The 23,001-nt window shown below is 40.7% G+C and overlaps 1 protein-coding gene across 1 annotated transcript; it reads right to left on the bottom strand.

The window, feature by feature from the left end:
* Nucleotides 1-2,514: 2,514 nt before the first annotated feature.
* Nucleotides 2,515-22,208, bottom strand: TECTB (tectorin beta; the record flags this gene model as incomplete). The annotated part of the gene is made up of 10 exons (XM_083867014.1): nucleotides 22,108-22,208; nucleotides 10,087-10,247; nucleotides 9,087-9,175; nucleotides 7,109-7,299; nucleotides 6,577-6,719; nucleotides 6,424-6,496; nucleotides 5,023-5,126; nucleotides 4,860-4,943; nucleotides 4,498-4,660; nucleotides 2,515-2,709 (listed from the first exon to the last, which is right to left on the bottom strand). The coding sequence occupies exons 3-10, from the start codon at nucleotides 9,160-9,162 to the stop codon at nucleotides 2,515-2,517; spliced, it is 1,029 nt and encodes a 342-aa protein (XP_083723140.1). The 5' UTR covers nucleotides 9,163-9,175; nucleotides 10,087-10,247; nucleotides 22,108-22,208.
* Nucleotides 22,209-23,001: the final 793 nt, after the last annotated feature.

Genomic DNA, 23,001 nt, shown 5'->3' with positions numbered 1-23,001 from the left:
TTCATTACAATGAGCTTTTACCAAGAACAGGGAGCTGAGAATCCTTCAGAATCCTTCACAGGAGGCTCCCTCTCTACAAGCAATAGCAAAAACTCTATAAAGTGCTTATGTTTCAGTATGTGCAAACACTGGTACACCCACTGTGTTCATTAACTGGAAGTGTAACAACTGTAGTAATTCTTCACTCTTTCACATTTAGGATCTGGAAGTTTCATGGAAAAGTTCTAAGAATGTTTCTGACACTTTCGAGAGGTTTTTTTCAGTATTGTTCTAGTAACTAATGGAAGTAAGGAACCTACTGTTATGCTTGTTGGGGAATTGTTTCATGTCCTGATATTTCTGGTTTTTATAAATCATTATTTCCCTTTTCAGTGCTTTTGTGTTGTTGTGGTTGTTACTCAGGTACAGACCTAACACCTGGACCCTGCTGTGTCTGCCACTGGCAATGTCTTCAAGGAAGTGTAAAGCTCATTAGCTTGTTCTCCAACCTCAGATGTGCTCAATATGTACCATACCATGTAATCATCCAGAACTGAGCCTGTCCAGTCAGCAAGACATCCTACTCCTACAGTGTGCTCTACTTAATCCAGCCAATCAATACTGACAACACTGAGAATCAGGAAAGAAATGTCAGGTAATTAACTCTGAGCACCTTCTAATTACTGCTACATGAAAAGCACCCTTTCCTTCCATCCTTGACGTATTAGGTTGGTTTTCGTTTTGTTCAAAGGCTTCACAGAACAAACTGGGGCTTTGCAAGACCAGGCCTGGAGGGGAGTTTGGTACCACACTGAGATTGACAGGGAAGGGGGACCCTGAAGGTAAATTTGGCATTGAAAAATGCTGAGTTTGCACATCTCTATATTCTCTTTAGAAACAAGTCCTATTACCATCACAGCTTTTTAAAAGGAAGTGTTGGCAGGATACATAACCCAAGGTTCTCACTAGTTTAAAATGCCAGCTGAGACTTGGGAGAAGCAAATCTGCTTTGGGATTTTCCAATATTTGAGGCACAAAGCTCATAGAATGTTTTATTTATCTGGTAAAATGGTGCACAAGGATTTTTTTTTTTTTTTTTTTTTTTTTGTGTGGCTTTCCTTTTTCCTCTGTAAAACAAACATTTTTAGTAAAGAAGTCCAGGTCCAACAGGATTGGGAAAAGTTACGAAGTACAGCTGGGCTGCATTTTATAATAAAACAACACAAAATCCAATCACGAAGAGTAGGTGGAAGGTGATATCTGCAAGAGAAATACAGGCTATATGTGAGAGCTTCCCTGTCAGCTCCCTTTCACCTTCTCTTCCCACCCTGTTCAATAAAACTGTATTCCCTCATGTGGCTCTGTCAACATATCATATGTTAACAAGCAACATTTCAAAGGTGCGTTTCAAACCCTTTCCAATCAGAAATGCTTTCAGACATCCCTGTTAACCCAGTAAAACACGATTGTTCCTTTTTGGGAAGAGGGTGTGACAATTACAGAAAGCAATGTTCAATATTGGAAGTTATTGCTATGATTTTATTGCCCAGTGTGAGAGATGGACCAAAAGAAGGAAAACAAAGTATATAACACTGGGAAATAAAATCTGATTTTGAAGTGTTCACTGTTCTGTCAAATTTACTGATATTTCAGGGTTTTTTCTTTGAGCTATGGATTTTATGTTGACAAAGATACTCAAGATCCATATTTATTACCCATGATACTTTCATTGTCATACTTTGCTGTTTACCTGAGAGGGTGTAAAATCTGGATAGACCTTTGCCTGTGTAAAAGAAGAGGGAAAAGATTACATCAGGATGGTGTTTAAAATAGGGCAAAGTGCACTAGTGTGCTTTGTAAAAGCAGAACAGAAAACATTTGTCACATTTTGAAATTCTGAATATTTCTTCCTCTTGGATTTACTGTTTGAACTTATAAAAGGATCCTCAGTTCTTTTACCTTCTAACATCGATGGGGGTTTACTGGTGCAACATAATGGATTGTAATAATTCTGCTCTATGTGTATTTGTAATTTTAAATCGGTGTGCGTGCAGTTGATAAACTGGTATAAAGGGCTCTAAGTGAAAACATTGTTTGTTCCAAGGACTTGTTTCAAAAGATGAACCAGCTCAGAGAGAAATCCCTGGTGCCTGCAGGAGGCAGCAGTTGGAGGAAACAGTTGTTCTGCAGTGGGGAAGGCCGATGGCAGTGCTATCAGTGTGTCAGGAGGGATAGGCATAAAGCATCCCCACAACACATGAAGGTGCTGTGGGTGTGCTGAAGTACGGACCCACAGAGTAAAGAAAAACTTTCTTGCTGCTCCTGACCTCTCCCCTACTCCCGTGCAACCTGTCAGAGCGTGTCTGAGCTGCTGCTGAGGTCACAGGCAGGTGAGCAGAGCTTTCACTGCCAGCTCAGTGTGTCAGTGGTTTGGCCTTTTATTATAAATGCCAAAGGGGTGCCTTGACTCACTTGGCAAGTGAAGAGAATTTCACTGAGCTCTTCTGCCAGAGTTGGAGGGGACCGACTTCTGTTCTAGAGTCCTGCTGCCCTGGGGGAAAGGGGTCTGGCAGAGGGCTTTGGATCCCTCTGCTTGCTCCTATGCTGCCAGCTTCCTTGCTTCCCCAAGGGAGGAGCACTCTGAGAGCCCAGCCACTTACTGCGCACGGTGATCTCCGCCACCAAAACGCCTCCGGTTTGTTCCGCACGCTGCTTGCGTTTGTCACATGTCTCAAGAGAGCAGAGAGAGAAAGCCATGTACACCAAAATAATTAAAATTATTTAAAAAAAAAAAAAAAATCTCAGCAAAATTCTTATGTTTCCAACCAGGGAAATTGCTGCATATTTTCTCGGGACTTTTTTTTATGCCTGTAGTTATTGGGGGTTTTAGTGCGGGAAAAATTTAAGGAGAGTCTTTACAGTTCATTTCTGAAGATTTTGGTGGGCTGCCTTTCCCACCCTGCCTTAAAAAAAACTCCTGTCAAGAAGGGGGAAATTGAGCTCCATCTGTTTAACCCATGACCTCTGTGAAGGCTTCTGTGGTTGTTTATTCCTAATAATTGTTGCCCATTGGGTAGAACCAAGGAAGCACAAATCCTTTCCATATGGATCAGCTCATGTCCAGTACTAATGATGCCTGTCACAGCTGACAACGTCTGTATTGGAGGCAGTGCTCTGCAGATTAAAGGTCCTTGTGCATCTCCTGACCTTTGCAGATCCCCAGCTGTGGGCATTTTTATTACAAACTCAGCATGTGGTAATTCTGGTTATGAGTTGCTTGTAAGCACAGACCACCAGCTTGGTTCAACCTTAATTGCAAGAGACCACCAGCTGCATTTTTGAGTGGGAAGTGGACTCGAGGGATGTCCCCTGATCGAGCAATTATCCTGCACTGAAGGATGAGATGGGAATTCCACACAGTGCCTGAAAGGATGATGTAGGTGTTTGACAGTTCTGCCAGAGGGGCACGTATGACTCTGGCATAATGGGTTTGTGTTTTCTTTTAACTCTGATCTGTGGCTGGATAAAAAATTTGAAGAATTCTTGAAAAAAAACCAACAAAATCTAAGAGTTTTTTCTGTTGCCTTTGAAACTTAGAATTTCTAACAGTGCGTTTTTGTCAAACATGGAAGTTTTGCACAAGTTAGTTCCCCCTGCTTAACTAAGGCTGTATAATACAAAATGCTGCCTTAAATGCTCCTTGACTCAGAAAGGGGTTAGAAAGAAAAACTGAGCTCACCAATAGTGATGCTTTCTGTTCTCCAGCAAGAAACATTTGTTGTTGAAATGACAGCATGTTGGCCAAGGAATATTTTGGGCTTTCATTTCAGGTTAAATAAAATTCTATTTCATTGCATGAGAGAAAGAATGGCAAAGCTCTGACTTGGTGAAGTGTGGAGAGAGAAGTCTTCAAAGAGAGACATTTTATGGGTACCTGCCCATGTTAAATTATGTGCCTGTATAGCACCCTCACCATACTCCCATCTAAGGATACAGGAATCCACTCTTCTACCTCAGTTCCTACTCCAGAGACAATTTATGTATTTTAAGCAGAGTGGGAGGTCTGCAAGAGCAATAACTTACTGCTGCCTGGCAGGAAGTACTTTCCATGGGAAGGGTGATTGAGAGTTTTGAGACAGGGAATCCCACTGCCCCCAAGGGTGCTCTTAGCACTGAAGCTACTTGGTAAAATGGAAGAAGCTCAACTTCCTCCTTTTTTCCAGGCTTGTGTTTAACTGCAGCTATTTGTCAGACAGGACTGTAGTCTGGAATATCGACAGGAGCTGAATTTTTCAATGGCTACCTTATTTCTCAATACATTTAAACAAGTTTCCCAACGTTTCCTGTGGCATGACAGGGGTCAGGGTGCGCGGCTGGGCCACTCAGGCTCACACAGGGCCGTGCCCCCATCTGCTGAGAGCCCTGGCGCTGTTTCTGCACCTGGCACACCCTCAGGGAGGGCTGGCCATCCTTTGTCTGAACGTGGCACCATGTGTTTGTCCAGCAGGGAGGCCTTACCACGGGGCAGGAGAACTTCTCGCTGTCGCAGACGTGCGTCTCGCAGTGCAGCCAGACCTTGGAGAGCTTGGGGATGTTGCGGAAGCGGAAGGCGTTGAACTGGAACGTGGCCCGGTTGGTTTTCCCATTCTCATGCACAAGGATGGAATAGTCCGTGGCACACCTGTGTTGTGTGTGGAGAAGCAGTGTCAGAGCTCCCATGGCTTCAGTGAAACATCCCCTGAGGTGACAGTCTGATGAAAGCATTTGCCCTGCTGTGGGTCAGCTTTTCCTATGCCCCTTTATACCCCACAACCAGCTTTGCAGTCATCCTTGGGTCTGGGCTGAGTAGGGATTCTCCTCTGGGTCCCACCAGCACCTACCCCTTGGTGATCAAAGGCCAGTGGATCTGGTAGAAATACTCTGAGGAGGGAGTTGCCCAGCAGTTGTTGAGAACAACTTTAAACCTGGGGAGATACAAACCCCAGATTAGCAAGGAATATCCCAGGTGCCAGTTTATTATTCATTCCTCCTTCCCTTGCCTACCTGTCACTTAAGCCCTTGGCTTCCACTCCAGCAAATATGTCAGAACCAATTTCTGATGTTTCAACGACAAAGGGGGCTTCCTTTATACTTGAGAACTTGGCATTCTTTGAAAGACAAAGACAAAGGCATCATACATTACTCGTAACATGCAAAGCAAGGCATGATTCAAGTTCAGACAACACTGGAGAGACTGACCCCAGAAATCTGGGTTTTTATAACCTGCAACCTCCTTTACACTGGTAGGAGGACTATTGCAAACCCAAGATGATACTTAAAAATATTTTTGTTACTGTTTGGCGTATAATGATGATCAGCGACAGAACTCGATGCTGTTTGGGTTGTAGCATGTGTTATATTGCAGCATGGGTGGGAAGCAAGCTTGCTGCTGCTGCTTCTGGTGGTGGGGAAAGCTGGTGGGAATAAGAGAGTGGAGATGAGTGTGTAGAATGGGAATGGAGTTGGGATATGGCCATGTGTTGGAGAAAAGAAATGAAAACAAGCAGAAATCACAAGAAAAAAGCTAGCCTGCTGAACATGGAGCAGTGTGATGTTCAGGTGAAAAGTTTTTGTTACTAATACACTGAAATGCCTACCTTTAATCCCAATGCTTCTTCTTGAGTAAGATGGTAACAAGGCTAGCTCCAGAATTATGCAAAGAATATCAGGTTTAGTCCTGGCACTGGTTTACCTAGTGGTAAATACTCCTTTTACGTGGCCTATAATTTTATCACAGTATCTTCCTAGTTGTGCTTTTTCTAGCTGTGCTAAAATAGAGAGGCTGTTTTGGTGCTTTTGACTGTGCTTTTGTGGAGAAAAGATTCCAGGATTAGGAGCTGGCTGCTCCAGCAGTGCAGCGGAGCTATGGAGAGGAGAGGAATGCTTCAAAAGATCTGCCTGATATCAAGGGACAGTATTTTGTTGGCAACAAAATTCCAGCATGACCTAAAGATCTGAGGGGTACATGAAATATCTGTCAGGTGAGAGGACCAGGGAAAAAGCTGCAAGAGAAATGCAAGGAGCTTTTCTGTGTCTATAGAGGCCATGCAAGGCCAGAAGTACATGCAGATTCATGCTGCTCTTGCAGTGGGACTACAAACAAGTTTTGATTTTTCTTAGAAAACGTGTCAGCAGGTTAGAAATGTACCTCTCAGCAGAAAAATCTGCCTGATTTTGAGGGATTAAAAGAACAGTTGGCATGTGTCTGCTCTGTTCACTTTAAGTATATCCCTGTTAATCAGCAGAAAGAAGAACCCCTGCCAATCCCACTGCAATTATCTGTTCCAGGCTCATAATGTGCTCCATGACACATAGAAGTCAGGAGTAGCAGCCCTGTTTTTTCCAGCTCTTTGGCTGAAGCCTTTGTAGGGCAAAGGTGAAAGTGTGAGTGCAAGGAGCACTTACAGAGTAGAAGTTGAGGGACAGTTGGCTTTCAAATGAGCCGGAGCTCCCGTTCTTCACGTGGACAGTGGCCACCCTGGGGACAGGACAAAATTCTGCATTAGTGAGGCATGGTGATGAGGACGGGGTGAGACACACTCCCAGAAGAGGATGTACCTTTGGTCAAAGGCAGCCTGATTCACCAGGTAGTTGGCATTGTATGTGCAGGTGAATGAGTAATTCACAGGCTGGCTCTTCACAATCACCGAGGAGTCATTGGAGACAATGGAGTTATAGAAGTGATACATGGGATTCTTGAACTGTGGATGGTAAGACAGAGAAATGTGGGCAGTACTGAGGAATCTTTGAGGCATCAGAAATGTACTTTGAAACATGACAGCTCTGGTGTCAAAACAGCTCCCCCAAGAAAACATGGTTTGGTAGCTTTTTATATACTGTGCTGCCTATTCATATGCCTTACTAAGTTCTGTGTAATACAGGTGCAAGTGAACAGCAGACTAATATCACTAAGTCTATGACTATTTTCCCTGGAACTGCAAAGCACAGCTGTGTGCTTCCTCCTTCTCCTTGATACTGCAGTTTGCCTCCTTCTTCCATCTAAACCTTACTTCAAGCTGAAGAGGACAAGACTCTTTCAAGCGAGCCCAGGCATTTCCTGAGTCAGAAATGCTGATCTTCATAGTCTTACCTCTGACTGTGTCCCACAGTATGATTTGTTTTTAGGTGACAAGTCTGGGATTGTGAATTGGTAATATCCTGAATCGTGGATCCCATTGTAGCAAATTCCTCCAAGTGCCAGCTGATTAACCTCCCATCCATAAGGACACTCTGGAATTCTGGTAATGATGGTTTTAGGATAGCAGTATACCAGAATTACATCTGAAAGGAAAATTATACACCTAGAGTTATTCAGTGGTAATTTCCTTTCAAAGAGGAAAGTCTGCCCACTTACTTTCCATTGGACTTAACCTTCTGTGAACAGGGGGGTGTGCCGGAAGGTCCCCTATGAGAGCAGCTTTTGCTACACAAAACTGACCTTTAGGTTGTTAAATTCTGTCCTCCTTGGAAGAGTTTGGCCTTTGCCTTCTAATCAATGCAGAACTTTGTGTAAATTTTTTATCTTTCTGGAATAGCTGATTGAAAAGCAGAGACACTGCTGAGCAACCTGAAGGAAAAAAGGACTGCACTGAAAATTTCTCAGTAACTTATGCTGCAAAGTTGGCTTCTGTAACACCACTGACTCTGTAAAAATAATATTGGTGAGGTTGTTTGGTGCACTTTGTAGATCTGCAGTGTTTTGTACTGATGTATAGATCTTGGCTACAATAGATAGTCTGCCTTTTCTCTTCTTGGACTGGCACTATAGTGCCAGCACAAACTGAATTTTTCCAATTGTCAAGTCAAAAGCCGACATCTAAAAATGAACTGAAGAACCTAGGCCTGCTAACAACAATAGGAAATGACCCAAACTCCCAGCCTTGTTAACAGCAGTGCTGTGTGTTTCCAAACATGTCAGTGATTGCTAATACAGACATATTGAATGCTGAACATCCAACAGACAGACTGATTGCTTCATAATAGCAGAATTGGGAATTTTTCACAGGCAGAGCTAATTTGAACATCTGATGGAAATTTTTAGGGCAAATATTAACTAACCATTAGTGACCTGAAAATTGAGAAAGACTTCCAATTACTACAGTGAGAAAAAAATGCACCCTCTCTGGAATTATTCAATTATTTCTTTTAAAGCCCTTGCCACTCTCATTTTTTTTAATGCTAAAAGCCTCATTTTGCAGCCTTTCCATGTCTGCTAGGGAATAATTTGGGAAAGTCTACTAAAGACATTAACAATTTTCTTTTTTTTCTGATTAACAAACCTTCAGCACATGCAAACTGATTCTGCTTGTGTTAATGCTCAGATATATAACTGGCAACTTTACAGCTATGAAAATTCCTGCTGTTAAGAAAAACTGCTTGTGTTTGGTACTGAAGGTACTGAAATAAATGACTAGAGGGCCAAATACTTTAGGTATACCATGAAATGACTGACAGTAATCTGACAGCAGTCATGCACTAAAAAGCAAACACTAAACTGAGGCATATACCAACACGTTTCTAGAGCACATTTTGTAATTGTAGTGAAATTTACATTACAGGTCTTTCTGGCACCAGATCATTTCAGTTTCTAGGCAGTAATCAGTGTGCAGTTAGAGTCTTACCTTCAGTGATTTTTGTATTTTTCTTGCTTTAATATAACTTGATTTAATAGTGTGGTTCAGGAGTTCAGCCCAGCACGTTCAGTCACCACTGTCTATATCACTGTGGTCTGTGGGACTAAAGCCCAGGTTAGGCAGCAAAGATCTGCTGTATCTAGCCTGTGCTATTACAGAAAACTTCTATTTGTTCTTGTTTTCTTTGCTATTTTATGCTTTTGTGATTAACTTTCTTGCACTATGGTTATTGCACAGAGTTAACTATATGCCTAATTCTTTGTGGGGCTAGGACATTCTTTGCTGTGCTAGCTCAAAGCAGATCAATAAAAGAAATGTAAGGATTATACAGAATCCACAGTTTAACTTTCTGAAGGAAAACCTTTTGATTTTGAATGACAAAACCCTTTGGCAGCTTAATTACAGAAGATCTTATGAGATCTTAAGTTATTTTACCTGCTTTATTTGGGGTGCAAGGCCCCCCAAGAGCTCGAGCCAAGATGACCAGCAGATAAATAGCAAGAGTCACCATTTCTTGCAAGGATCTGAGGACACAGGAAATAAAAGCTGAAAATGTCTTTAAAAGTGGAAATAAAAACAATGCATTATCTGCAGTCCCAAACTTGTAGTATCTACTGTTAAAATGTCCTTTTTGCAGAGACAAAAAGATAACATTACTGATATCCTGTCACCCAATGTAATTGCAACTACAGGGTAAATCTTTCAAAGACCATTGCTATAACTGAGTCACTACTGTGACAATTTTACTATTTCAGTTTAAAGGTGGCTTCTAATTATTCTACTTTGATTTCTTGCAAAGAGTCTAAACCTAAAGTGTTAATATAACCAAATGAACCTGAAACCTTTTTGTTTCAAATCCAAAGGGATTTGAAAAAAAGAGGGAATAAAAATTACTAGAAGAAATATGACACAAGACATATATAATATACTTTAAATTTAGTATATTTAGAAACTATTCTCTGTGGTGATGGCTATTCTGATGTATATAATCTTAACTTCATGTAGCTCAGTTTTGGTGAATTATGCATTTTCTCCTTTGCTGCTAAATGTTGACTGTCTAGGAAAACATCCATAGAAGTTATTTACATTTACGTTTCAGATCTCAAACCTGAAAGCTGTTTCCCACAGGGGAAAATCATATACAGACTGTGAGATTGGGGCTGCAGTTCTCATATTTTCCCTTTGTAGACACTCTTCAGTATCAGCCCTCATACATAAATCACTAAGCAGACTAAGTCAGAAGTAAGAAATATAATTTATGGAAAAAAAAATCTTCCAATTCAGTAGTTCTAACAAAACAAATCAATTTCAACATTTTCACTTGGCCTTTATGTAAAAATATATATTTATAAAAGAGTCTTAAAGTACGTATCAGTGACAATTCCTTCTAATTATAGTCCTATGCATTCTACAAGAAATTAAGGGTTATACCTACGAGACACGAAGGAGATAATTATTTCAGATTTTCATTCCAGCCTTATTCCAAAAGCAGCGCTGCCAGCTCTTTCCAAGATGTCCTCTTTCAAATGAACCCAGCTGGTGTTATCTTCGCTTTATATAAGCAATCTTGTAAAAGGAGCCCATCTCTGGTTAAATCTCAACCCGCCAGTATTGTCCAGTGTGAGAGGAAAAAAAAAAAGAGTTATAGAAAAGCAGTTCTCGTCCTCTAGATGGGTCTGTATTGCTGCTATTTGATTTTTACAAATCTTTCTACAGTGGATTTTAACAGATATTGTAAACAAGTGAACAGAAACATGCTGAAGGTACAAAATTTTTTTGGTTTGTGAGTTTATTAGGAAAATGTAGAATTTCTGGAGAGGTGAAACTACAACTGCCTGCTAGAATTCAGTGAAAATGTATTTATAGGAATTAGTTGCTTGCCTTAAATGGCTTATTGAGAATGTCAAGCTTTTGTGCCATACAAGTGGACAAACGTAATGGCAACAAATCATATACTACCTTTGTAGTTTTTTTTTAAAACTTTTTTTTTTTTCTAGAAGATCACAGGCAGGTAATCTGAATTTAGGTAGGCTCTTCCATAAGCCTAAGCATTATACTACATAATAATAGTTCATAATACTAAATGCATGTAATATTGTGTAATATACATTGAATATTAAACTATAGATTGTCTAAAATTTACCATTGCACAGAAAACTGAAATAAATTTACTTTTTGTATGACCATCAGTCATGAAGTTGCCTATGAAAGTCTTGGCTAGCTGGTAGGATTTTCTGACTCATTACATCCTGTTTGTGTCAGCTTTTAGTGAAAGGCCCAGAAGCAGTGGGTACACTACAGCTATTTTATACATCTGCATAAAGAACATGGGCTTTTAACAGTCTTGCCATGTAAACTGGCCCAGTCTCAGCTTTGGGCACTCTGTCCCTACCCAGTTCTGTGTGCTGTTGAACCACTTATGCTCTGATACCTGTCCTGAGTCACTAAACACAGGGGATCTCACTGGCCTTGCCTGTGGAACCCAGCGCTGTGGGGCTCCTCACACATGGTCTGGTACCTCCTCTTGTGCACAGCCTCGTTCTGCCCCATCCCCGGCAGGACTTTGGGTGGATCTGCCTTCTCTCAAGCAGGTTTTGGCATATAGGGTGGCACAGTTGTAAAGCTGTACCAGTTGTCAATACTCTGGAGTTTTTGAAGGAGAAAGTGGAACGGAAGAGCACAGTGGCCCTGACTTGAATGTGAAATGCTCAACAAGGAGTTTTTAGCTGTCCTGTGAGTGAGATTTATAGGAGCACCTTGAGGACAGCATTCACTACAAGAAGTGTCTCAAGCCAGAAGACCTGAGCAAAGTAGGGCCATGAGTGCACCTGCGTTGTGAGGGCTGCTTGGTGATGGTCGTTTGCAGGTGAATCTGCAATGACATGAAGAATTAAGTAATCAGGGAGACTTCTGGCAAACTGACTCAAAGCCCTAAACAAAGGTTGAAAAGCCTATACATGTCAGTGCTTAATTTCAAATATCAAGTCTGAACCGAGATTGAAGCTTTGTAAGGAGTTGCTCTCAGTGTTCTTGTGAGCCTGCAAGCCATCACATTCTGATTTAAATGAGATTACTTAAAGATGGACACATGGATAAAATCCTCTGGCCAGGATTTGTTGTTATTTTAATTGAATTAAAGAATAATCCACTGAACAAGAACTAAAGCTCAATCATTTTGTGTGATCTCTCTAACTAGAAATTATCCTCGTCAGAAGTCCTAAAACAAGGAAGATTTAACTCCAGGTTTTATAGCCTCACCCCAAATCCTGAAGGGATTCAGGCCTAATTTTGATTTCCTAAGGCTAAATCTAAATATGCACTGTATCAATATGCACTCATTTTTTGTCTTTCTGTATGTGAGTGTGTATTTGTATGGAAGAAGAAACCAGGTTTCTGCTGAGACATTATGATCAACCCTGTTGTCAAAAATAGCCCAGAAATAAGGGGAGGCTTGCAGGAGAAGGCTTGTGACTTTGGGCATGTGAAAGGATTCATGGCTGTGTACAAGCTAATTCTTCAAACTAAAAGGATCAGATTCAGTCCTAGGGTTGGACTTGACCTATCAGGCCTGCCCACACAGGGCTGATTTGGAGCATAAGATATTTGGCTAATCTTGATTAGGCATGGTGTAAACGCCTTGCTAAAAATTATGTAAGTGATCCATCTCACCATAACATTAAAAAAGCTCTTGAAACACAGATGAACTTTTTACTTTTTTATCAAATACTCAAGATTATCATTGGTATAATACTACAGGTTTCAGTGGAATTACTCCAAAATGGATCTAATCCAATAATTTTAAGAGAAAATAAATCTCTCACTATCTTCCCACAGAAAACTAATCTTCATGTACATAATACTCCTTTTTAGGCAAAAAGTAGAAAACAGAATGAAAACCATGAAACAAATTTGGCAGTGGTACCAGCTGGTGTACAGTAGTTTGCATTTGCATAAGAAACAAGCACAAAATGTACCTAAGCCAACCAGCATTTGATACCTGCACTGATCAAAGGTGAAGGCTTGGGGAAGGTTTAGGTTTCTCTCAATAAGTGCACACATGGAAAAAGGAAAGCCATTAATTTGCAAAGCAGACCATTGAGGATTGTTGCAGTTCCCTGAGTGTTTCCAAGCCCATTGAATAATCTCAGCAACCTAAGTATTTGTAAAGATTTCATCCAAGAGCAAATGAAGGCCTTATTGTGGATTTCACCTACAAGGGCAGCTTGTGTCTCCAGCCTTGTTGCTCACATTGTGATGGAAAGCTGTGTGAGTATCAACTGTCTGGCTCTTACATGAAGCAAATGAGGTTCTGCTGTTTGAACCTGCAAGGGATACTGCAACATCCAATTTTCATTGGTTTTGGACAAAACAATAAACCTGGAGAGTTCATTAGCTATATAGAAGGACTTATGGGATAATGAAGAACAATGGAGACAGGCAGCTGAACCCAGGAGAAGGCAGATCAGCCGACACTCATCTAGAGGCTGCAATGTATAAATGATGGTGTTTCCATACACTAAAACCTGACATACTCCATTTTGTCTGAGATAAGGGGTGTATTTATCCCACAAACATAGAGAAATCCATGCTGGGTCTGGAAGCATAGCAAGTGTATTTATACTTGGCCTGATCTGAATGAATGGATCCTCTTGGAAGTGCAGCACTGTGTTGGTACAATCAAATTTTCCTGAAGCCTAATTGAGCTATGCTGTGTAGATTTATTCCCTGAAGTCAGAAATACCTTACGGATTTAGTATTGTTTTGCCTTTTACAGTGTAAATACCTTTCCAGTCGTTTATTACTCATGGCACGTGGTTGGTCACTCACTCCAGCACATGACTGAGTCACCATCCCTAGAGGTATGTGCAGATGTGGCACTAAAGGACATGGTTAGAGGTGGACTAAGCAGTTTGGACAGTTGGATTTGAAGATCTTAAAGGTTTTTCCAACCTAAATGATTCTACAGTTCTGTTCTATGGATGTTTTAGCCTTGTGAACAGATTATAGAACAATGCCTGTATGTAGACAGCCTGGGACCACAGATCTCCTGCACCCCAAGTCTTCAGGTGGATGATATTCTTCAGTAACTGCACAAGGCCTATCAGGAGAAGGGGAAATTGTCATTGTGGAAGAGTCACATAAAAATCAGAAGTGGATGTTCAGGCCACTGGAAGAGACAGTCTGCTCTTGACTTCCTTGTGTATCCTTCCTGTCTGTGTAACTACGCAACACTGAATCATAATTTTTCAGCAATCACCTGCAGCCATGGGCTTGGTGAGACAGTGCTGCTGCTGGTACATGCACTCCTGAGGCGTGGGAGAGGACAGTCTCAGCTGAAGAAGCATTCTCTTGACAATTCTGCTGCTGAAGACAGATATTTACAACAGCAAATCTTGCTGAACACAAAATTGTGGCTGAAGTAAATAATCATATTTCATGTTCATTTGAATGCCTGATCTTATTGCTGTTTAGCTTTGCCAGCATATTTAATGCACTTTAGATGCTTCTCCAGCAAAGTCCTGCCTGTTTTGCAGTTTGCTACTGCTGTAACAGAACATCAGTTTCCAGCTGAGTTTCTTTGAAGCCTTTGTGTTGGGTAAGTGCTTTTTTGGTTAATTTTTTAGGGGGTGTCTTGGAGCTAGCTAGTTATGAAGGGTGAGGATTTGGAGCTTGATTTAATGAAGACATGGTGCTTGATTTAATGAATGTATGAGACATGTAAAACAGGTCATCCGAGACCAGAAGTGATGACTTACACTGGTCATGTGAGACCTCACTCGTCATTGGACTGCCTCTAGTTGGAGATGCCTGAACTTGCCATGTACTTAATTAGTTTGTCTAAACGAGGCATGTATTGCGTGAACAGGTACTGTAAGGTGGCCAAGATACCTGCACAGATATCTATAATGTGCCCAAGATGTCCTGTGACACAGGACCTCTAGGACTCACGGGTACTTTTGGAGTGGGAACTGGAAGCCAGACAGGATAGTTAAGGACATCTTAAATGACACTGGATGTCTGTGTGTGGGCATCTGAGTGGAGACCAGCCAGACACACTGCTCTGGTTGGCTTGACATTCATTTCTGCATGCCTTGGGAGCCTGAGCAGCCCTGCACACTCAGCAGCACACATGCCTGGGCCTGCTCCAGCACCCTCCAATTACTCACTAAGTGCCCAAGGACAGCTTCCAGGCAGAAGCTGGAGGACTTCTGGGGAAAGATAGCTTTGATCTCAACAAGCAAGAATTGTATCTGGGTCTCCTGAAATCCTGGGTGAGGGCTCTGACCACCAGTCTGCTCCAGCTGTTCTTTGAAGAGGGTGTGGCTGTGGCTGCTGGGCTCCACTGTGCCCAGAGCTGCTGTCCCATCGTGTGTCAGAGCAGAAGTGCAAGGATTTTCTGTTGAGAACACAGGTATTAAGTATTTTGTAATGGCCAGTTTTTGCTGTGGAATAGCATTCTGTAATCACCTGAATGTGGCCTAAATGGCTTCTGAGGTACATAAGTGCTTTTTTGGATCTCAGTCATGCAGTCCTGTACAACACCTTGTAAACCTTTTAGTTCTTGTTATCTCAACAACAGGTCTTGATCTCTGGGCAGTGTGGGTGAGGATCTCACCTCAGTGTGGGGGAGGATTTTAAGAGGAAAGTGAGAAAAAAGGAAGAAGGGACTCTTTGTGTCATTCTTCAGTTTAATCTTCTCAGTTTGGCAGCTGGCTCTGACACAGTGACCATTCTCTTCTTGCTCCAGTAATGCTCTCTTTTCTGGGCATTATCCCACTGATGCTGGGAAGGTTGCTGAAATATGGTGTTTCTCAGTTTGGGTTGGGGTATGTCACCACAACTTTAAAAGAGTCTGCAGTAGATGTCTGATCTTCTGCCTGATTCCTGGCTGTGTGTGTTAGCCATAAATAATGCTGCTCACCCAGCCTGCGTGCTTTGCTATCAAAAACCTGACAAAAACAGGACTGCAGTGCAGTCAAACATAAAAAGTATACTAAAGACAAATTTATCCTCTAGGTAGTCAATGGCAATTCTATTGACTGCTGAGAAACTGATCCTAAATGTATGCTGCTCATTTTAAAAATATGGTTTAGGAAGAAAAAAACAAAGCAAGACAAATTAAGGGACAAACTGATAAAGAAATCTCAGAAGCAGGAAGAATGCTGAATTACATTACAGGACTTGATTGCCACGTAGCTTGGAAGTGCCTCATATTCCCAATCTCTGAGAGCCTGAGGTGCTCCTGCTCCCTCTTTAACACCTCTACCCTTACCTGAGCTACAGAGCCCTTCTCCAGCTTCCTTATTTCCCCATAGTCTGATCCAGCTGAATTACAGACCTGCTTTGTGGAATCCAGATAGGAATGCACACATGAAGGACTGGTAAAAATCATGTTCTTGAAATGCTCACCCTAACTGCTATCCTTTGAAGAGTTAAGATCCATTTGTTTTCCCTATGAAGTAAGTATCTGTAGTGCTGCAGTCTCAAATCAAACACAAACCTTTGCACTTCTATCAGTGGCAGCTGCTGATTAAAATCACAGTTTCACTTTCCCAAGCTACATAATCCTGCCAGTTCATTCTTAGACCTACTTAGCACACTGTATCCATTATACCAGTGTTGTCCTCATTCTTGAAAGTTTGTGATTTTTTTGGCAGTCTGATAGCATCATCCTTGGAGACAGTCTCTTTTGCTGTGAAAGGGATCTGATTGTTGTAGAGAGTTATGTGGCTCTGAGAGCTACATGTATCAAACTTAGCTGCATTAATTAGCTGGTGCTGTGCTTGTAAACTGATCATAATAATGCTTATCACAATCTTAGTACCATTATCTCTGTTTTGCAGATAATGGAACTGAGCCACAGAATGGCAAAGCCCAGTGTAGGGCTCTTGAGCTGCCCCTCCTGCTCTTACTTCTCCCTTGCCACTGAAAGAGTTAGCAGCTTGGAGCAGGCAGTGTCCAAGCAAACTGTGGATGGGTTTGTCTGTGAATGAGAAAAGCTTTCTGGGAAGCTGTGGAACGATTGCTTGGAGTGCCAGGCCAGGTCTTCTGAAAAGACGACTCACATCTGAGAGGCTCTTTTGCCACCTAAGGTAGTGGCAGGTCCCCCTTGCCTGACAGTTTACCGTTTGCACTGGCCTTTATGGCTTTTTGACAATGATTTCTTGACTCACAATTGATTACCAGCTGAGTGTCTCAGATGATTTGCCTCTTCTGATGCCATAAACAAAGCTTCTCTTCTCACTTAGTCAAGACACATTCTTTAGCATTCAGCCTCCAGAAAGGTCACTTTCCGAGACTTCCCACAGATAACAGACCAGTTTTCAGATCAGTTAAAGGGTATTGTTTTCTTCAACTTGCACCAACACACTGTTGATGACATCCACTGAGATGGTTCTTTCCATTCACCACCTTTCATGGTACCAGAAAAATGTAACAGCTTCATGCAATGGAATGGAGCAGAACAATTTATCTAAAGGTTTCAGGCACTCAATTGGGTTTTGATTTCCTTGTTGTACTGACTCAACCAATACCAAATAAAATCCAGGTCTTACTTTTTTTAATTAGCTGGAGATAGTACTTCTTGTAGAATTCACTTAAACACCAAATGCAAGGGGTGGCTGTGGCACTGCCCATGGTACAGCTCTTCAGAGATTTTCATGGCTCCCTCTGATAGTCAGTTTTGAGAAAGCTGATACCTTTGTGTTTTCTTCTGCTGAGCTGTAGCTGGTGTTGCATTGATCACCCAAAATCAATTCAACCATCCTGGGCAAAAGTACTATTTGCTAGCTTTTAAAATGACAGTTTCTACTGATGCAGCTTTCAGTAATGTAATTGGAGGAAATACACGGTCTGCAGCAAACCATCATTTCAGTCTAAGCTGGCTGACCAGAACATTGTGGTCATCTGAAAAATGTTTCCAATTATGATATACTAATGGCATTCATGTAGTATTTCCTACAAGTTATTCCAGAAAGTATGACACTGTAGTTCCCTTTTATGAAAATCCCTCAGGAATACAATAATTTGATTACCTTCCAAGGGATTCATAGAGTTGCTCTCCTTAGTAACCCACTACTGCTCCAAGTACTCAAACCTCCAGGACACATTGTGCTCAAGACTCCAGATTGATTATGCTGTTAATGACGCAGGAAGCTCTGCTGTTGTTTGTTTATTCTGAGATTAGCTAAAATTAGAAGTTGACCTTATGTTCCTGAATTAATTTAAAGGCAAAAATTCAAGTTACTGATTCTGATGATTTCTTTTCTGGAAATATGATCTTGAAAGCCAAAGCTCCTTGAGCTGTCAGTTCTTAAGTGATTTTGAAATGAAAGTTGTCTGGCCCAGTTGATAAATGGGAGCAATAAACCCTGAGCAATCTCCAAGGTAATGCCTTTACATGCTATACTGGGCATCTACAGATATGTAAGATTTTGAAACATCAAGAAGATGTCAAATCCTTGTTTTAAATGCTTGAAAACAGCTGGATAAATTCAGTAAATAGAGAGACCTTGATCTGTTGACTGCTTGAATATACCAAAAGCACATGAAGTTGAAGAGTTACTCTTTGTATCTCTGAATAGTCTTGATATATTAAAAAAAAAAAAAAAAAAAAAAAAAAAAAAAAAAAAAAAAAAAAAACCACCACCCAGAGAATACTGAATCTTTTACAGCAATAGGTTGGCAAGATTCATTATTGATGTTACAGAAAGTGTATAAGGCTTAAAGTGCTGAACTTGAAACACAGAAGAAGGGTCTGTTTTCACAAGGTTTTTTTTAATATCAGTTTTGTTTTTTCTCAGTGGGCTCCAAAACAAAGTGTACCCAAATCAATAGTCGGTTCTGAAAATGTAAGTTGATTTGAGAGTATTCTGAAACATCTTCCTGGAAACCCTTTGGAAAAATAATTAAAAAAAAAAGTAGCTGGAATGCCCACAGTCTACATCTAATTCTGGGGATGGATATGGTATTATTTAGGCAGAGGTGAAATCAGTAGATATGGATGTAGAGAAAATATGGCAACAATGGTATTTTCTGTGCTCGCAATACCGTTCATTTCAGCTCTCTGAGACCTTTATAAAGATTTTAGTCCAGACACCAACTGGCCAGGAGATGGTGTTAGTGGTGTACTATAAACAGACACATGTGGCACAGAAAGGCAAAGTGACTCATGAAATCTGGTGAAGACATCTCGCCCTCCTCTGAATGGTGCCCCATCTTTTGGACCCCTCCTTGTCCTCTCCTAATTATTTTCATTATCTATAATAATTATTATTTAGTGTTGCTATTTCAATATGGCGAGATATGAAGGCAAACATAATTTTCTTGTATCTTTGTCAATACATTCATTAACTAATAATGTCAGTAATTTATTAACAGGTAAGTAATATTAAAACAGATCAAAGCCTACATCACTCAGGAATAGCAGATGTAAGTGAAATAAGTTCAGCCATCCAGACCTTTTTTACTTCTCTTCCAAGCCTTAATCTTGTGACTAGTAACAAGTATTTTGGAAAGATGTTCCAGTCTAGGACCACAAATACAATATGTTCCTTTCCTTCTGCAGCTCCTGTCAGGAGCCAACTCAGCTGAGATCCCCATCTGCAGGGTGACCTCAAGCCTTTCAGTCAGCTTTGTGAATTTCTATACCAGCTCATTTTTCCCCTTCCCAGTCTTCATTTTCCTCATGTAGTTGCAACCCTTACAGTCTGTCCAATATGCCACTAAACTCACAATGTCTGAAGGTGTTACTATGTAATGTCACCTTCTGATAGTCTCACTTTCACACCTCCTTCCATGTTTCCTGTCCCACCACCTCTCTGTGCAGTTACCCCTTCCACTGAGCTCAGCAAAAGCTGCTGCTCCATCAATCTCCTTCATTTCACGATTTTGTCCATGCTACTTAAATATGCTTGTGGGTGAAATTTCAGTTGTCAATCTTTCCTTCCAATAGTCCTTCGCTTTGTGCAGGGTTTCCATGGTGGTTTCCTGCTGGCTTTTTCACCTTTGCTCCTCTCACCAGCAGTATGACATTGGCCAGAAATGGCTCTGCAGGCTGGAGTTAGTGCTGGGCAGACAGTGGTGGTCAGCTGACATTATTCTTTGGCAGCAGGCTGTTGCTGTGATCTCAGGTTATACATGCATGGATTTGCACTTTTTAAAGCTATTTCTATCAAGACTATCCAAAGAGAAGGAAGTAAAGGCTCTTGTGCTTCCTGCATTACTGGACCATCACAGCCAGCCTGGACCCTTCAGTCTCAGTCCAACCACGCTCTCTTGAAGTGAAGTGAGGAGGCCAGGTACAGCCTGGCCCCAGGAGCTCAAAGCACGAAGAGGGAAACTGTATCTTGATATTTCATTTCTCTGCCTTCCTCAGGGAGATTTCTGAAGCTCATGGTGCAAAGGGAACCTGCCCCTGCTTCTCTCAGGTGTGGACTGCCCTTGTCTCTCATTTTGCACACAGGAGGGGCAGTTCTTCTGCTTCTCTTATCTCTTATTTGCCTGTCCACGCCAAAGTTGGGGGCATCCTGACTAGTGGGCAATGTAGCTGAGGTGCAGGGACAAGCCCTGATATTTGTATCTAAATGCTGTATACAGCCATCTTATCTACAATGACTGCTATCTTTTAGATGTAACATACTGGACAGAGTGTCCTGGATGGCTTAGGAGAAGAGCCATTGGGATTAAAGGTCACTGAGATCAATCATGCTGATGATTTATTTAAGTGCTTGACTATTGTGAATTTTCTGCTTGGCCAGTATGCTGGTTTTTTGTTTTGGTTTTTTTTAGAATTATGTGCAAAACTTCCTTTTAATGTGCAAATATCTTAAGTCTAGGGGGCTTGGCACCTAAATACCTTTTAAAAATTGATCTAAGGGATTAGATGCCTAACTCGATATTTTTAAAAAGAAGTTAGTTAGGAATCTAAATCTAATTATTTTTAGGATCGCAAAACTGATGGACCTTTCCCCAGTATTATCAGCACTGGAAAAGCTTCTTCCTCTATATTCACCAGATGTATCTATTGAATTTTGAGTTTCACTCACAAAAGCCTTTTAAAAAATTAACTCCTATCTTTCACCAAGTACCTTTTCCAATGAAGCTACTTTGTCTGCAGTGATACTACTTTACAAGGAGTCTATTGAGCCCACGGTGTACTCTTTGGATTGGTTTTTTATCCTGCAAGTACAGGAGCCTCCAGCACCACTGAGGGCAGCTTAGAGTTATTGCCCTGAGAATATTGGCAGAGAGGGCTATTTGGAAAAGCAGTGTTCACTCTGAAAAGGGTCTATTGCCCTTAAGTTATTTAAAAATGAGAATGGAGATGGTTAAAATGGTAAGGAGATAATGTTCCATCCCATCAGGAAAGTATATCTTTAGGATATATCCGTATTTCCATATAATTCATTATTTCAATTTTTTCAACCAAATTCTACAAAGAATTAATGTGTAAATATTGCAGTGCTCTTCAGGATTGAAAATCTAGTATTTGATCAGTTGTGCTTATGAATCTGAAAGCACTTCTTGTTTGGAAAAGTTTTCTCTGTCACAGAATTCTCTGAAGCAGAAGCCTTTTCTCCTAAGAGTAATATAGTCTGAAATTTTTACTTAGGAAAAAACACACTTATTTAGTGTGTTCCTTTTTAAACATTGCTCTTTAAGAAACTGAAAATCCCTGAGTGTGTCTGTGTAAAACAGTGTTTGAATACAAAGGACTGGTTAATACAAAGTGAAAACAAAACTGGATATTTGTGTATGAGAATGTAAAGAAGCAGCAAATAGGCAAATGGGGTCAGGGTACACAAATATATGGAATCCTAAGGAAAACAGCAGTAGAACTCAGAGAATATTTAATCAGTGGTTTGACCATACCTTTGGCTCAAGCTTGGTAAATATATTACTACTCAAGGTAAGGATGCCAGAACAAGAATATTTTTAACAGGTCACTGACTGCTATTTTAAATGGACTTGTAGCTTTATAGCTGTCTTAGATATAATGTTAAGAAATTCCTTGTGTGGAATGGCATCCTGTTCTGTTGAAATATTTTATTATTTTTACCAGGCTGAGAAATCTTTTGATTGCAATTTAATTTAATATAATTTAATTGCTACTAGTAGGATACCCTTCAGGAGCTTACTACCCTCAGTCTTGCTGGAATTTCTGTTGCTGTAGTGATGATGTTTTCCAAACATTGTTTTGGAAAAAGAAATCTAGGGTTATCATTAATATATAATTATGATAATGAATTACGATAGCTTCAGTTTGCCTTCCTGTAACACTGTGTGCATAGCTACAATAAGATAAGAGTCTTTAGGTAGCATTTACATTAATTATATTAATTAGAGTGTTGTTAGGGTAGTATTACTACTTTATAGCCCTTGTACTGACTATTTTGATAGCCACATGCAAGGACACTGCTTCCTCTAATTTTGGTGAATAAGGACTATCAGTTACCTGAGAAGAGGACTCTGTATGCACCTGTGGCTGTGTGGCAGAGGATCCCATGTCCAATCATCCAAAATGACCAGTTTCAGGGCATGGCGGCCTTTATTTTCTTCTGCAGGCATGATGAATGTGAAATATATTTCTGAGAAACTGGAAGAAATTCAAGAAATAAATAATTTGCATGTACTGGCCAGAGACATTAAACTGTATAAGACACCAAGTAAGACTGTGCTTGTGCTTTGCAATTCCAATTTTTCTCATTTTATCTTTTAGTGCTCATACTTATTGAACTGTGTTAACTGCATTCATTTAGACAAAAATTAAAGTGAGGAGTCATCTTGTTTTTCTATTATATTGATAAGTTCTTTTTGTCACTGCCATGGAGGGCACACATCTACGTGCAGAATACATTATACTTTTGGAAGATGGAATTAGTCCATCTAATTGATGGACTAATTGAATTTATTCAATTCCCTTTTATTGATAGTGTTAAAAAGACTGCAGGAATAGTACCAACATTACAGTTGATTGAATGGCCTTGGTGACACTTCAATCACAGTTAAAATAGATTCTGTTGCATGAAAGGCCAAGCAAAGGAAATTACAGAGCCTGGTTCACTGAAGGATTTAAGGGTGATACATGTACGCATGAAGAACTAGGGTGCCAAAGCAAGCTGGAGAATTCTGGAGTGGTCTGGTCAGCTCCAAGACAAAACTGAATTCAATGGTTGTGTGCAGATCCTGATAACTCAAAAAATACCATTTTTAAAATTATACAAAAGAAGTGTGGTTTCCTTTAATCATTGTAGAAGGCTCTGAGAGGCAAAGGAGAAAGGGGCAGGCTGATCAGCCGAGGCACTAATTAGGGCCAAGGTCTCTTTTGGAAGTTAATGAGTGTCTAAAT

This window comes from Zosterops lateralis, assembly GCF_965231275.1.
Source record: "Zosterops lateralis genome assembly, chromosome: 8".
NCBI lineage: Eukaryota > Metazoa > Chordata > Aves > Passeriformes > Zosteropidae > Zosterops > Zosterops lateralis.
This window is presented reverse-complemented; position numbering and strand designations above follow the sequence as displayed.